The 16,090-nt window shown below is 36.8% G+C and overlaps 1 protein-coding gene across 4 annotated transcripts in view; it reads right to left on the bottom strand.

Annotated features, from left to right (window-relative positions):
- Window positions 1–1,448: 1,448 nt before the first annotated feature.
- Window positions 1,449–16,090, bottom strand: part of TAF1B (TATA-box binding protein associated factor, RNA polymerase I subunit B) — a 45,859-nt gene continuing 31,217 nt past the window's right edge. For all 4 annotated transcript variants that reach the window (XM_069011576.1, XM_069011577.1, XM_069011579.1 and 1 more), the window contains 7 exons: window positions 13,217–13,364; window positions 10,946–11,123; window positions 10,599–10,645; window positions 7,733–7,823; window positions 7,209–7,279; window positions 5,055–5,280; window positions 1,449–2,111 (listed from right to left, as the gene is read on the bottom strand). In XM_069011576.1, coding sequence (XP_068867677.1) covers window positions 1,919–2,111; window positions 5,055–5,280; window positions 7,209–7,279; window positions 7,733–7,823; window positions 10,599–10,645; window positions 10,946–11,123; window positions 13,217–13,364 — 954 coding nt within the window. In that variant the 3' untranslated portion in view covers window positions 1,449–1,918. The remainder of the gene's footprint in view (window positions 2,112–5,054; window positions 5,281–7,208; window positions 7,280–7,732; window positions 7,824–10,598; window positions 10,646–10,945; window positions 11,124–13,216; window positions 13,365–16,090) is intronic.

The raw sequence follows: 16,090 nt of genomic DNA, 5'->3' as shown, positions 1-16,090 counted from the left end.
AACTGATACAAATACTCATCTAGAAAAGTATAAAGAATAATTTTATCAAATACTTACAAATATTAGTAATTCATTCGGGTGAGGTCAAACATAGTAGGTAATGGCTAATTTTAAAACACAAACGCTAGACACGAGATTTAAACTGGTATGTTCCAAGTCCATTAATGTAAACATCAGTTCAGACACACCTCACCAGAAGTCGAGGTATCTAGCACAGCGTGGCAATAGATTTAGACATACTAAACTGTGCCCACTTACAAAATCTCTTAACACATATACCAAGTAATAATGCAGTCTACTCTTTCCTCTTCCCACATCAAGCACAGTTTAGCTCTGTATGGCTAAAACTATACCTTCTCATCTGATAGTCACATTATAGGACCACTGTTCTAAATCCCTGCGCTACAGTAACTAATTAGAATACCTGAAAAAGCAAAAACTTTCACCCCGTGTCTTTTGTGTCACCCAAAATCAGGACACTGACCAAAATCAGACCTCCTGCCTCTACTGAGCCCGCAAAGCCTCCTGGTTTGCCAGTATTTCCATGTAACTATTAAAACTCACCTTTAATAGTCCTGTCTGCCCTACCTGTATTTGAAATACCCCTTTATCACTTGCTCCAGACAGGTAGGGCAGCGCAGCACCTCTACTATCATTTACCTGTTCCCAATTTTTAAACAATTTCATGGATTGAACTGCAATGGATTTTAAAACCCTTTATAATCTACTCACTGAACTGATTACCCTCCCAGATTACATCTCACCAAAGCCCTTGCTCAGGGAGGAAGTCATTACTCTTTGTCAAGTCTGCAGGCACCATTTTTCTTAGTTATAATAACGCTTAGAAATAGCTGTTGGTTTTAGTTTTGATCAAACAGATTTGGCAAGTTCTGTACTCTGTACTGATGGTTGGAAATGATGAATTTCTTTCAGCTAAAAGCAGCACTATTCATCTGGATATCTACACAGCATCTCAGTTCAGCATATGCATGTATATGTTATGGTGTCTTTCATGTAGTGGCAGCACCCTACCACACTTCATTTACATGTTGTCTGGGACAGTATATAAACATGGTGCATAAATAAGATTGAGCATGAGAAACTCACACAATGGCCAGGGCACCAGCTGCTGAAGATGCTGGGTTATAAAGTGGTCAGAAGAAATTCAAGGCTTTAACAGCAGCCTTGCAAAAGAACAACAGGAGGACCTGGCAGTTACCGCTGCACAAGAAACAGGGTCAGATTTTACACGAGGTACAAAAGTATGTAAGTCAGTTCCTGAAGTGGAACGTGGACCTGAAAGGTGTTAACCTGAATGAGAGGTTTAGGCATAACAAGAGAATGGGAAACATACAGGATGCAAGGAAATGTAGAAAACAGTGCCGGAATTGTTCCAGAACAACTGGAACATCTGTTTAGAAATAATAAAGAAAAAACTCACTGCAATGTAAACATCAACCAACTGCTTCTTTTATTTAACATCGTATTTAAAAACATAATAAACATTATTTTCTCAAAATATATTTACTGTCATACAATGGTAGGTACAAAAAATAGGCATTTTAATTGCAAAATCTCACAATGTAATTAGACGCTAATGTCATGTCCAGTACACTCAAAGTATGTACAATTATGCCCTAAAAAAAGGTAATTTCACAGCTTCCTGTTGGCTCTGATGCAAATTAATGAAATAAATGGTGATTAACAGTTTTCTTGGTAGTTTCCTTTCCCAGTATCACCTAAATTATAGATAATGACACTGAAACTGTAATACAGTAGTAGATCTCAGCACTACTATCTTAATAAAAAAATGTTCATGAGACAAAAGAATCAGTATAAGTTTACATGTAATACCATGGTTTGGGATCCAACCCACAGGTTTAAACATGGGTTTAATACTGGGATTTTTAGGCCTTTTTTACTTCCTTAGGACTCTGTTGTATTTTAGTTTTTTATAGAGTTTTTTATTAAAAAGTTTGTGTTCTATCATACACACCTCATCATGGATATAAGAGGGCTGAATCCTCAGAAGAAAGGCGAATAACCCTAGTACAAAATGGTAACTCTGGGGAAACTCCACTTCTCTGTAATGAGCCAGATGACCACACAATCTGAAAAGAAATGGGGAGAAAATAAAAGCCCTAAATTACAAGGGCATTTAGTATTTAGCTAGCATTTATATATTTAACTGTAGTCAGAGGCAAACTACATTTTTCCAACAGCATAAATCATTATTTTAGTTTACAGTGTTGATTCTGTGAAGTGATCCACTCCTGCAAAACCCTGAAGTAGAGGACTCAACCAAGACATCTTCAGAGCTGGTGCAAACACACTAAGAAGGAAAAGCCACTATAGCTTCTTCCACTATGAATCAGGATCTTACTCAAACAGGCAAAGAATATGTTCTTTGCCTTTCAGGACTAAATGGAATCACTGTTTGTTCTTCCAGCTTTTAGCAAATGTAGCAAAGTATTAAAATGACTACCTCATCCTATATTTAAAATTTCTAAGACTATCCAATTCAGACACCTCAGGCTCTTTACTCCGTTCTCCTCTCTCCATACGGTTCCCCTCTCATCTTCCTGACTCTATGTCATGGGATAATAACCCATTCATTTATTGTCCATTGCCTTTGTGTGCTAAATACAAATTACGTGTCTAGAAACAAGAGAGAAAAGCTAAGTTAAGTCAATGGAGTAACACAGGAAACATTGGGGCAAACACTGACAAGGTCAACAGAAAGTAATTAGTGCTGTAGCAGCCTTCTGCTTAATTATTTTGTAGCTTTCATGGTGAAAATGTTAATGAAAATGATGAGGTGATTTTATTGATGAAGTATATAATGAAAATAGCAGACTAGACTTGCTGGTAACAAGTGTCAGACCAAACAAAAGATGACACAGAGGACGAGCTGCAGAGATAGCTGTGTAAACATCAAGTTCAGCAAGTTAGGTTGGAAAAATACCCTGTTCTGGATAAGCCTCAAATTTGGTTTAAAATACTATAAAGTTTCAATTTTTAAATAAAAACACTGTACATTGATATGAGGGTTCAGGTGCTATTCACCTATAAATCCTATACTTCTAACTTACCAGGTATTGCCTTGGGATGTGGAGAAGCAGTTTAAAATGTTCCCTGTGTCTGATTCAGAGCAGCTCTCTTAAATATTCACCAGAACAACGACTGGGATCTGTCTGTCCCAATTTACGGGTGAGTGTGCTAATTACTAGACTATAAGGTCATTTGCTCACTCCCTCTGGCCCAGCAAACATTTACATTTTACCTCAAACTGGAGGAACAGCCAGACCCATCCTGAGCGCCAGGCAAGCTGCACTTCAGGGAGCACAGTCTGTTCAAAGCCTCCCGAAGTCTGGCACATTGGAATCTGGAACTAGGTCTCTCATGCCATACATCCCATCCTCTGCCCTACCTCACATCCCCCAAAAGCATTACAAAATTTTTCACACACCTCATCACATATAGAATCCTACAGTCCTTTAGGCTGGAAAAGACATTTACAATCACTGAATACAACTCCTGTCATATACAGACTTCCACAGCAAATCAGTTCAGAATCCAGTTTAAAACAGAAAGTTTTAAAAAATGCAAAAGCATTTCACCAACCATTTGACTTATCTCAGCTCTGCTGGCACTGTAATCACACTTTAGTCCCAGGATTAAAGCATTTCAGCAGTCCAGTTAGACCACGCTGATTTTTAGAGAAAGAATTTGTAAGATTTTTTTTAGTTCTATTCTACATACACAGACGATAAACCCTCATATCTGCGGGAGTAGATGTTGTTTTCCAATGTTAAGTAAGTGTCAGTTGCATAATTAATTACTTGCATTGCAAATGATATAATGGGAAATTTAACCGGTAAGAATTTAAATTCAAATCTTGTTTCATGAAGACTATGACAGTTTGCCATTAACATTTTAATATATTACATATGAAAATGTAGGCTTAAAAACAGACTTTGCATGGAAGATTATTCACACAAACATACATCAAAATATCCACTCATTCAATGTGCACATAAGATTTACGCAAATCTGTGGTAAAAGGATTATTACCTTTACTCCCTTAAAAAAAAAAAAAAAAGGTTCTTATTCATACAAAAGAATGAATCCACAGAACCAAAGCTCTTGTAATGTAACACTGTGCTTACATTATTCCAACCCATTTCTGTCACGGTGGGTATGTGAAAAATAATGTGAAAAGGAAAATAAAGATAAGCAAATAAATCCACAGAAAGACAGAAAAGACTGCATACTTGTAAAACCCAGTTATTTTCAAGGGGAATTTAATGTTTTAAAAATCAGGACAGTATTGGGTCTACTGATCTCTGAATGATATTTCAAATTATATACCAGATGAAGACTTCACGTTATTCAACGGACAAATGAAATCTCAATTCACATGAATGTAACCCAACCTCCTTTCCAAAAAAATCACCTTCCAATTGCCCACATGAGAAATTCAAGAGAATCCAAGCCAGCTAAAGAGTTGATCTTTTTCACTGATATTCACCAGTACATTCCTCTTCTGGATTAGGGTTTCCTAATACAACCAGTGGCAGAACCAAAGTCTGGCATATGATCCAGAAGCCATTGTGATTAAGGCCATCACAAAATCAGTATAGTGATTTAGAAAATTAATTTTCTGTGCTTTTTTAGAGGCCAGGGAGGAGAGGCCAGGGACTGTTTTCCCATTCTCTGGAGAGCTGCATCACAACAAAAACAAAGCTTTTTTATAAAACACTATGAAGTGGAGTATTTGTATCTACTCTAGCCATGCTGATTTTGTTGTTGATTTTGTCTCATCTCCTCTCTTCTCATAAACTCACTTTGATCACTTTTCATGTTACAATTTGTCTACTCACAGTCTGAGCCTATCCATTCCTCACACACCCCTTTCTATAAATGACTGTAACTGTATGTGAACACATAGCTGTGCCCACACACTGTATTTATCATTTGCAAAAATATATGTACGAAACTTTACTTTCAGGAGAACGTTCCAAAATGTATTTAGCAAAAATGTGAACACTTACTTCTCATTACATAGTTTAACTGTACACAGCCAATAGTCAGGGTTCATGGCTGTCAGTAAACCACATTTTTCTTGCAAAACTCCCTTCAGGCTATGCCCGTGAAAACAACTCCCATCTGTGTTTTCTTCAGACCAATTTAACTGAAAACTTGAAGGATTTGGCTTTTCAGCACGTCGCACTGAACCAGACAGCTTGCCAAACTGATTTTGTAAGTTCACAACCATTTCTGTGCAAAGAGAAACAAAACAAACAAACGCAAAAGTATTAAGTATCAAAATACTGAGGTTTAGAGGTGATTAAAACAAAGAAAATGGAGTATTTGTGCTTTTAAAATTTCTTTTCTTTTTTCTTTAAACCTCTGTGTGAAAGACTGAGAAATCTTGGAAGTCTCTGTGTTCTCTCTGCCACCCTCTTTACAGGTTTTAGTGAAACATTTTGAAACATAATTCAAAATTCCATGTCTTTCATACCTAATGATATTAGTAGTGGGGCACTCTGAAACAATCCTGCCAGTAAAACCTGTAAAACCCATTTGATACTGCCGGGATTTTTATGCTGATAGAAAGCACATTCATACACACATGGATTCAAGGTTAAGCTTTTCATGGTGCAGATTTCAACTGGAAAAAAAAACCCAACAAAAAAATCCTCACTCCATGTTTGCCCACTGCTAGTGAATGAATGACGAACTTCCCTAAGTTACTGAGGCTGAGAAGGGAAAGAAGGTATCATGATAGACCAGCACACACTCTATGACTGCCTATGCCTTGTTTCCATAGGATAAAATGCAGGTTAAAAAACGTTGTTGGACCTTTAACTTCCTTTTACGACCTCTATTTAAATAAACTCATTCATATATTGAAAAAAAAAAAACCAACAGAAAAAAAACCTCCTAAAGTAATCCAAGGACTGCAAAGTCTCTTTCAAGAGGACACTAAAATCTGTGATCAAAATCAAAGGTTTAGGAAGGTTTCTGAAAATCTGCACCTAGCACATAAGTGTTCTAGAGCACTGTCTCTACTCTGGTACATTTGTTTTAAGAAGAATCCTGCCCAGTTACAATTATGTGATATTCCTGCTCACAACATTATGATAAAGTTCTGTAATCTAAGTGGTCCTCTTCTAGCTACAAGAGAAGCAGAGCCAGAAGAGGAAACTCTTTTCCTATAAATGCAGGAATTAAAGGGCATCTGAGTAAATAATCAGCTTGAAATAAATAAATCTAAACATGGTTTTCCATGGGACATGGCTTGACTGCCGGATCACCCCAACTGAATTTTGAAGAGTAAGTACTTAAAAAAAACCCCACTGCATTCCTGAAGGAGAAATCCAACATGCGTAATTCAAACCAAATAGGATTATACAACTTATTTAGAAGTCCCTGAACCAGTCACTTCCAGAAACTGAAAGAGCATATAAAAGGAAAAATACCACTTGCCACATTTAATATCCCTCTCCAAATACCTGCTGTTTTCTGGATAGCATAAAATGTAGAATGAAAAACTCTAGATCTAATTTGGCGAAATAAAATTCTGGTTTTCTTTATTTCTATGGACAAGTGGGGTTTTGTTATTTTGTTTCTGTGCTTTTATGTCAATATAAACCCCAGAAACTTCTCACAGGTACTTCCAGAGCTACTAAGATAGAGCTGTACATGCATTCCAGCTTGAGCTGGCTGCTCAAGTAAAGCCTTCCTTGCTTTCTGTAGTAGGCTGCAAGAAGGAGTGGGAGAGAAGAGGGACATGCAAGATCTACCAAAGGACATACTGGGATATTCATACCAAAGCATATGGAAAGTAAACAAGGAAACAGACAGGAAAGGTATGGAAGACCAACAACAACTCAAAAGGAACAGTGATATAAAGGCAGCTGGTAAATTAGACAAGATGAGGACAGAGCACTCATTCTGAAATGTGGTTCATTGTGGTTCATAGATTGTTAAGAAGACTGGTAAAGGCAGTTTCAGTTGTGCGTGTTTGAAAAATTCCAGCCACAGGTTGTAAAATAGCACTACATTAATTGTATCCAGAGATGAAAGAGAAGAGACAAAATATTTTGAGATGTAAATGTTATCAGCCAGGGCTGAAGACTTTCTATGATGGGAAAAGTTGGAGCAGATTTCTGTATTGCTGGGAAGAAGCAAAGTTTACTCACGTCTTCTCTTTAGCACTTTAGGTTTATTCTTGACTGAGTAAAACAATGGCTTTTCACATCTCCACAGATACCTACCAGTAAGAGACATAAGAATTGTTAACAAAAAAGAAAGCTGGAGCAAATGAATAAAAGAATAATAATTTATTACAAATACTGATAGAGTTTTAAATTAAAATCAAAATAATCTAATGGTCAGTGCTATTAAAAGCCACTGCCCCTCCAACATATCTACGGGATCTTTTTCTGAGTAGGCAAACCAAGGCATGTTAGCCTAGATCTACTGTAATCAGTTAATTGTTCATCTGTATAAGCTATTCTTCACAGAAAGTGAGCATTTAATTAATAACCTGGATAAACATTATGAGTGTAAATAGAAAATTAAGACAGTGATTTAATCATTCTATTCACTCAAGCTTGGTGGGTGGATATGTGGGGCAAATTTCTAACTTTTTTTATTTCTGTAGGGATCAGGAGTTCACACAGAACTGTCTACCTTAAAAAAGAAGTACTTAAAAACCTCTTACTTGGCTCTTTCTTCATCCAATTTCTTTTGCTCCACATCCAAGGACTGTTTTACCACCTCATACCACTTCTTGAACTCAAAATATGGACCACCTGAATAAAATATGCACATTTTAGTTTGGGAAGAAATGAAAGAAATGACAGAAAAGGTGGTCTCCAAGCAGTTAGACCCTGCATCTTGCACCTGCATACAAACTACCCTGAATGCTATGTGCCTAAAGAATATACACTTGATCTAATAATTCTGTAAGAAAGAGAAATGCATAAATGGAATGAAAGAACAGCACATGCCATGTGAAGTGCAAAGAAGCCCTGCATCTTAGGTTTCATAGATTTAGCACAATTCAAACCTTTTCCCTCTTTTCTGGAAAGGTAAGTCTAGAAACTACTTCCTCTCTACCAAATGAACTAGCTCTCCACTGTGTGAAGTGGCCTTCAACTTTTTGAAAGTTGAATTCAAGGGATTAATGAAACTATACATCAAGCTTAGATTTAACAAATAAAACCTAAAGAAGCTCAGATACAAAATTTCACACAGTTTCATCAGCTCCCCACTGTCTATCAAACTAGCCATGACACCTTACAGGGTTGGAATGATAAACTAGACAGTGGTCTTCACTTTGTATCAGCCTCCCATGGTTTTGAGCACAGGAACTTCACTGATATGTGAACAAGTATTTACCAGCACATGCAAAAACATGAAGGCATAGGACATAGAGCAGCACCTTTATCACTGATCCTCCCAAGAGGCACAAGACTGAAGCAGACCAACTGGGTACAGTAAGGGTAAGAATTCCAAACAGAACTATGATGTAGATTTATATATTTAGAAAATAATCAACTCTTGTTCCCTGTGGGTGGAATATCTGCATTGTGAATTAACCAGACTTTGCATTTCCCCATTGCCCCAGCTGCACTGCATGCAATGCTTGTGTCATGCTTAGCTTTGCCAGCCAGCTGTTTAAACTCTCCTGAAGGTGAATATACTGTTCTTACAATCAAACTTATATACCTTTTGTATTATCTGCATTTCTGCTATTTGCACTATCCTGCCTCAGAATGTCTAGATGCTAAAAACATAGATGGTCTCAAAAAGCAAGAGACACATGAAAGGAACAAAGACCCCTCAGTAGTCCTTGAGATTCAAAGGTCTGGATACAACTTCTTTTATCAGCTCCTTAAACCCAGAGATTTAAGTAAATACTCCTAAACTGCTGGGAGAGCAGTGTGGGAGGTGGTAGAAATTTGTGTTAAACTTCGTATGAATTATTAAGCATCTGTCACACGCAAACCCATTGTCAGATACATGATGCTACACTGTAATAGTGCTTTACCTGGCCAGTACTGCTGCTCTGACATTCATATAGCTGAGCAGAAAATACACAGCTCTGTGATACACACACACACACACATACATATACACCTATATATATCTCAATCATGTTTTATTTGAATAAAACCTGTATTGTGGATGTGTGCAGTTCACAGAATACACAGAGTAGGTAACTACAACTATCTATTGCATTGCTTCCAGTGTGACTTGAAGAAATGTAGGAGCTGAAAGACTATTTTTATTTAAAAAAAAAAAAAAAGGACTAGAGAATGGATAGTTAAGTTGAAAATGGAGTCAACATAAACTGAATCTTTAAAACTCAGAATTAACCATTATCCATTTCAGCACTCTAACTTTGGGAAAATGCCAGAGGCAGGTTTGAACTCTGGCACTAATCAATGCTCTAACAGAAATTCTCACATCAGCTCCTCTGCACAGCTGCTCACCATCATCCCAACATTCTACGCACAGGGACAACACAACAGAGCATATGGATCATTTGCACCAGCAGATTTTAAAGCAAAAAAGTGGGCAAAGAATGAGCTGTTAATTCCCAAGGACAATGAGACTGGTTAATAAAGGAGAAACCCCATTAAGGCATTAATGGCTTTGAGCCTCAGCTTGTAAAGCAGTTGCACAACTCCCCACTCTTGTCACTATCATGTACTTCAAGTTCTCAAGGGAAGTAAAAAGGAAAAAAAATCCACCTTAAGTTTGCGTATCTACTTGAATGTGAAAATTACCAGTTTTAGTTAACAGTGATGACTGTCTCTAGTTACAGCAGTAATTGGGCTCACACATGACTAACACCATAATTTTATTATGGACCTAAATTTTAAACAAAGCAACAGAAGGGTCAAAATGACCCAAAACTGGATACAAGACCTAACAGATAAACCACTGTAACACATCTTGGATCTTATCTTTAACTGTGATTTGGATTGGGCCATGGAACATCTTCCTGAACATTTCTAATCTTTTATTTGGTCTTTCTGCCCTCAAAGAACCATGTTCACACCATTATCTTCTCTATCTTAATTGCTGCTAGCTTTTCCACACTCTCTCAGGATTATTTGGACTAAGAAACTAGATTACATCTGAAATATGTTACACACTAAGACATTTTATTTAACAAGACTAAACAAGTTTGGATTTTATCATAAATGTGGTTTGATGCCCCTAGTAAGTATCTGCTATTTACGATCAAAGTGTGCTCCTTCTTCACAGCATACCCATTTATCTCCACCTACCAAGCATAAAACTCTAAACCAAGAGGTAAACATGCACAAGCAGAAGCAGAGAGGCACCCAGCAAAATGCGTACCAAATTCCCCTATGCAGAACAGTAAGAATTATGCAGGTACACTGAGGCCATTTTACATGAACAGGATCTACTCTTTTCTCCAAATAAAATTTCCCCTAAAGAATGACAAAAACACATTCTAATGATCAATAAGAAAAGTCTTTCTAAACCTGATTACAACAATGTTTCATTTACAAAATCATAACACCGCTTCTACTAGAGTATTTATGTACCTTCTGTGTTATTTTTATTTCTTTCTTCAGCAAACTCTGAAAGTAACCTGTAAAAAAAATTTTAAAATCAGGCTGTTTTGTAGATCCAAGTACTGCACTTTTCACATGAAGTTCAAATACAACTGACAAAAATGACACCCTAATTTTATTTCAAGTTTCAGATAAAACCCAACAAATTTTTAAAGTAATATTTCGTGTCTAAAATACTTTCAGGTGTATGGTTAAAGCTAATGAACTTAATTGAAATTCCAGTAGTATAAATTTAACTCTAAAGAAAGAACAATCCAAGATAAGCATTTGCAGTATTTGAAATTTGGGGGTTGCTACATATTTGTCTGTACACTTACCATTCATAGTGATCATCTAATAAAAACAGTAATTTGAGCACAACTACAATAACTGCTGCAGCAAGAACATCATATTTCACTTTTCTTGTTGACTTATTTCCAGGCATAAGAGTCAGGAAATCCACTTCTCCAATACCAATTTTTTTCACCACTCGACAAGTCCAATTATGCAATTCATCTGATTAATATAAATAAAAATATAAAATGTTAAGACAAGCTAGAAATATTTTTACAGTGCAAATATGTTGGCCATTTGAGGAAAATGATGCTTAGGTCTTTTAGGACCATTTGACAGCCTTATCTTCCAGGCTGAGGAGTATTTTTAGATACTTTTAAAAATACTAGGCAACCTTCACTGTGCTTACATGGAAAACACTTCTGACTTATTATATATTCATATGGAGAATAAAAAAATCACATATTTAATACTGCTTTGATGTTACTTGAATAATGTAGTGAGATTGTTGTGAACATTCTTGTGGGAAAGCCTATTGCAAATCCACATAAATATATTTTCAAAAAAATCCCCAAAAGCAAAAAACTTGTCACAAACTTTTTTCCTGCGTGTTGACTAAACACCCATGGCAGGAGTCAGCACTTCACAGAGGAGGAGCAGGGCTGGTTGTAAAGAAGCTGGTTGGGTAAGGAGAGCAGTTTGATCGTGGCAGGGCAGCACCTGTTGCTCCCCCAGCAAAAGCTGCCGAGGTCACACCTGCCTTTCCCTGCGCAGCCCAATCGCAGCCGCCAGGGAGATCCAGCTGCAGCTCCACAAGATATACAGCAGTCTATCTACACAGTCTCTTATTACTCTGCTTATTTTTCACAGATACAAATCCCCCAAATTCCTCACCTTTCCAGTTCAGCAAGAAATACAGGAGTTGATTACATCACCATCAGATTCCACAAAGGTTAGCAATGTATGACTAAGTACAACCTTAATCCAGCTGTACTTATACTCTTGCTGCTTACAAAGTGCTCAGTAGGAACTTGTTTTTAATCCTCTCTCACATAACAGTAAAAGTTAAAAAAAAAGTGGAAATGAAATTTTCTTATAAATACTAGCAAGATACTTTGTTTTATTCTAGATACATAAAATAGTCTCTGCATTGGTATTTAGTGTCCTTTAACACTGCCAATTCATTGCTCTTTTTTTAGGAGTTGTTAAGACAACAGCAGCAGTCCTTTTTCAATTTTTTAAAAAAATGCTTATACATATTAAAATCTTAATTGCAGAGGAAAGGACAACATATTCTCTTCTGCAGTATTTTCAAAGAATACTTAGCTTTGCATTTCTCTGTAAAAGATCTGAAAATGACAAATTTGTAGCCTTTTTTTTATTATTCAATTGGTACTTCACAATCTGTAAAATAATGTAATCCTCTATGGGATCACAACACTGGCATAAAACTACAAAATCAGAATTACTACTCTGGAATTTTAGCCCTAAACCTGTTGGTTATCTTCTACTCATTCAATTGTGAATGAACAGAAAAACCAAACACTTTTATTCACCGTAACTAATTGCAAAATAAGACAGTTAACTCCCTCCCCTACTATGAACTGTTGGAATGTTTTGAGAAAAAAAAATTTACAGGCAATCTGTCTGTGTAATTCATCTTCAGTGACAGTGGTATTTTACAGAAAGTATGGTAACCCAACAGACAGTTCACACACTAGGACATATTGGTCTTTCTTTCACAAGTCAATATTCAAGACTTAATTTTAGGATAGACAAAAAGAGTCAGTACTTATGCAATATATGATTTCAGAACTAAATAATAAACCAAGTGAGACGGCAGCTGATCTATCACACACCATCAATTAATATTAAAATAAATGGTAATATACAATATTATGTAACACACAAAATGTATTCTTTGTTAAAGAATATACAGTCACATATGAAAATTCCAGAGCTAAGCAACTGGGTCCCAACTTCATGAATCATTTAGCTAAAGTTAATATATCACATCAATTCAACAGATGCCTCTTAGTTCACATGGATACTGAAAGATTTAAAATGAAGTATCCACTCCACAGCCTTAGAGAGCCAACATCAGAGTGCCCCTGCATATCTGGGCCCATAATACATACTCTAAATGTTTGATGAAGGTGCTTTCTATAGAAAGAATATCTTTCAGTTCAAGCTTAAATGGGAATAAATTAGAAGGAAAAGAGCAGGCACTTTTGAAGTAGTAATTTAAGCCTTTTTGCTAGAGTTTAATAAACCACAGAAAAATTTTATCAGTTCGGGCTAGGGAAAATATTTACCAGGTAAATTGGCTTCCATCAAATACTTCATGCACAGCATGTCTGGATGAAGAAAGCAGCTGTCTGTTATATCTGGAAAACGAGGCAGGTCTAAAAACACTGCAAGCTCATGCATTTTGTTGAATACTTCTTCATATACAGGCCACGACTGAAATACAGGGTTAGAGGGGGTTATACATTTGCTCTATTACTGTATTTGTTAATTATTTAAAATTAGTTATTGACACTAAATTCTGAATTGTTTAATTACAGGATTATTTATACAGATTCTTTTAGCACTCTATGACTAAACACGTGCAAGAATGGAGCCAGATTGCAGTACTGCAAACATGTGCTAGTTTTAAATTCCATTAAATATATAAGGAACAAATAGAAAGTTGCTTCAGATCTCCCACCACCTCTCTTCTGAAATGCTCATTATGTGTCCAAATGCTACAAAATGGAGAGCTTTTGGAAAAAAACAATACAGATGCAACTGCAGGTGAACTGTCTAAAGAGCTAAGAGGTCAGAGAAGCACAGAAGGTGGAGGGTGGAAGGGACTACTTAGACCATTGGGTCCAAGCCCCTGCTTGGGTCTGCTTGAGCAGGCTGCCCAGGACCACCTGTCAGATACTGAACATCTCCATAGATGGCAGCTTCCAAGGTTTGTGGGAAATCTGCTCAAGTGTTTCACCAACCCCAAAGTACAAAGGAAAAAAGATTTTGTTTTCCCTTACGCTTAAATGGAATTTCTTGTATTTCAATTTGTGCCCATTTCTTCTCATCCAGTCACTCGATACCACTAAGGAGGATCTGGTTTTCCACCTTTGCACCCTTGTGCAGGTAGCATATCACACCCACCTTGAGTATCCTCCAGCTCCAGGATGAACAATCACAGCTCTCTCTGCCTCCCCTCATTTGTCAGGCTCCACTCCATCATCTCCATAGCCCTTTACTGAACTCACTCCACTTGCTCACATCTCCCTGTACTGGCTAGCCCAGAACAGCACCCAGCACTCCTGATGTGTATCACCACTGCCTAACAGAGAGGAAGGATCCCCTGCCTCCCTTGAGGACTTGTGCAGTCACCATAACTGCTCAAAAATTGACAGTGACCTTGCAGTGGCACCAGCCAGCTGCCTCAACACTTGTGCAGCATCTCATCACAGCCCATGAACCTTCATACGTCCACTTTGTTCACATTTTCTCTAACCTGCTTCTCAAAAACTGAAGCAAAAAACCCAATCATCACTTTAGTCTTCCCCTCGGTCTTTGTGACCATATTCCCATTCAGCACCAGGCCCACATTCTCTAGAACCCTTCCACAGAATCTTTCAGGTAATTAGTTTAAAAAAAAAAAAAATCAATTCCATATTTGCATATTTATTAGTGACTATAAATCTGAAATTCTCTTTTTGAAACCACTGACTGCATGAAGAAAGTTCTCCCAATTTGTACTGAGGTTTGCTGCTATAGGAGAATGTAACTTACAGAACAACTTTGACATGTTTATTCATAATGAACTCAGCAGGACCTGAAGTTTGCGTAAGTATGGATGTAAGGTTTGACCCTCATTTCACAATACCTGAACTGTTTCATTAAACATTCCTAATTCTCTATAGTTTAAATGATTACTTGAATTTACCTCTAAAAGCAACAATTTCAGTTGACCAGGCAACTTTACCATTCTAAATGTATAAAAAGCAATGATTTTCCTGCTTCAGCCATTAGTTCTAATTCAGCAGAGCACTTTATCATGTATTCATATTTTATAAAAGTCAATTTGTACATATGGAACCTTCCTTTAAAAGAAACTTCGCAGGGCTTTACACTTCATGCACAGCTTCAAAACTTTCCCGAACAAGAGTGAATTCAGGCTTCTGGCCTTTTTTTTGTTCAGATTATAAACAGAGTAACTGTGTTCACAAGACACAATGTGACCTAATGTGGTTTTATTCAATCATTTGCTTTCATCTATTCTAATATAAGCTCTGTAGCCAATGCTCAATTTTTGTTTTGTGTGATTACTAACATTACATTTGCTTTTTTTAAACAATCTCCCCTCAGACTGCAGTTCAGACTTGCATGAAGACATGCTTAGGCAAATGAATAATTCTGCTGTCACCTACTATTACACATGTAACTTTTTGTAACAGTTAGGAAGTTGTATCATGTTCATTATAGTTTCTAAACACAGTTAAAATTGGCTAAGACTGCTCCAGGACTATCTTGAGAAACAAGAAAAACACACATTACCAGAGTTCTGCAGAAGACCAGGCTCACAGTACTTTCCATTCCTTTTAAAAAGCAACACTAAATTGAATACCAAACCAATCTTGGAACAAACCTGAATCATATGTAACTTCACTTGAGTGTACTGGGAGAAAAGTTAAAGTCTCAGGTAATTCAAATAAGAACATTAGATGAACACTATTCATAATCAGATAGCAAGGAAATATGCTTTCCTCTAATGAAAAGCAGTTGAATTAGTATTTTCTTAATAATAGATCACATATGAAAATTAATTAAGACACTGGGAATTCAGTCATATGAAGCATTCCCATTCTCAAACATTAAACTATCACTAATGGAGCTATCCAAAGTCTAATTTGACACCGAGCTACTTTAAGGAATATAGATCTTAATTGCAGGACTCCAACTGACACCTTTATCACCTTTTACCTGAGCTTTTCTCCCTGTACCAGGGCAAGAAGACAGCTTTCCTAACCTAGGTATTAGCGAGTCAAACCATCCTCCCTCTGCCCAACACCTACTTTAGTTTCCAAGCTTTTGTTTGCAATTTACAGAAGGCAATTTGGTTCTTTTTCAAAATGGCTAGAGAATGCTCTGCTTTGCAATGACAACTAATACTTTCCTTTTTGGGAAGGCAAACA

This window comes from Aphelocoma coerulescens, chromosome 3, assembly GCF_041296385.1.
Source record: "Aphelocoma coerulescens isolate FSJ_1873_10779 chromosome 3, UR_Acoe_1.0, whole genome shotgun sequence".
NCBI classification, from domain to species: domain Eukaryota; kingdom Metazoa; phylum Chordata; class Aves; order Passeriformes; family Corvidae; genus Aphelocoma; species Aphelocoma coerulescens.
Note: the sequence above shows the minus strand (reverse complement) of the source record. Positions and strands in the feature narration are given on the sequence as shown.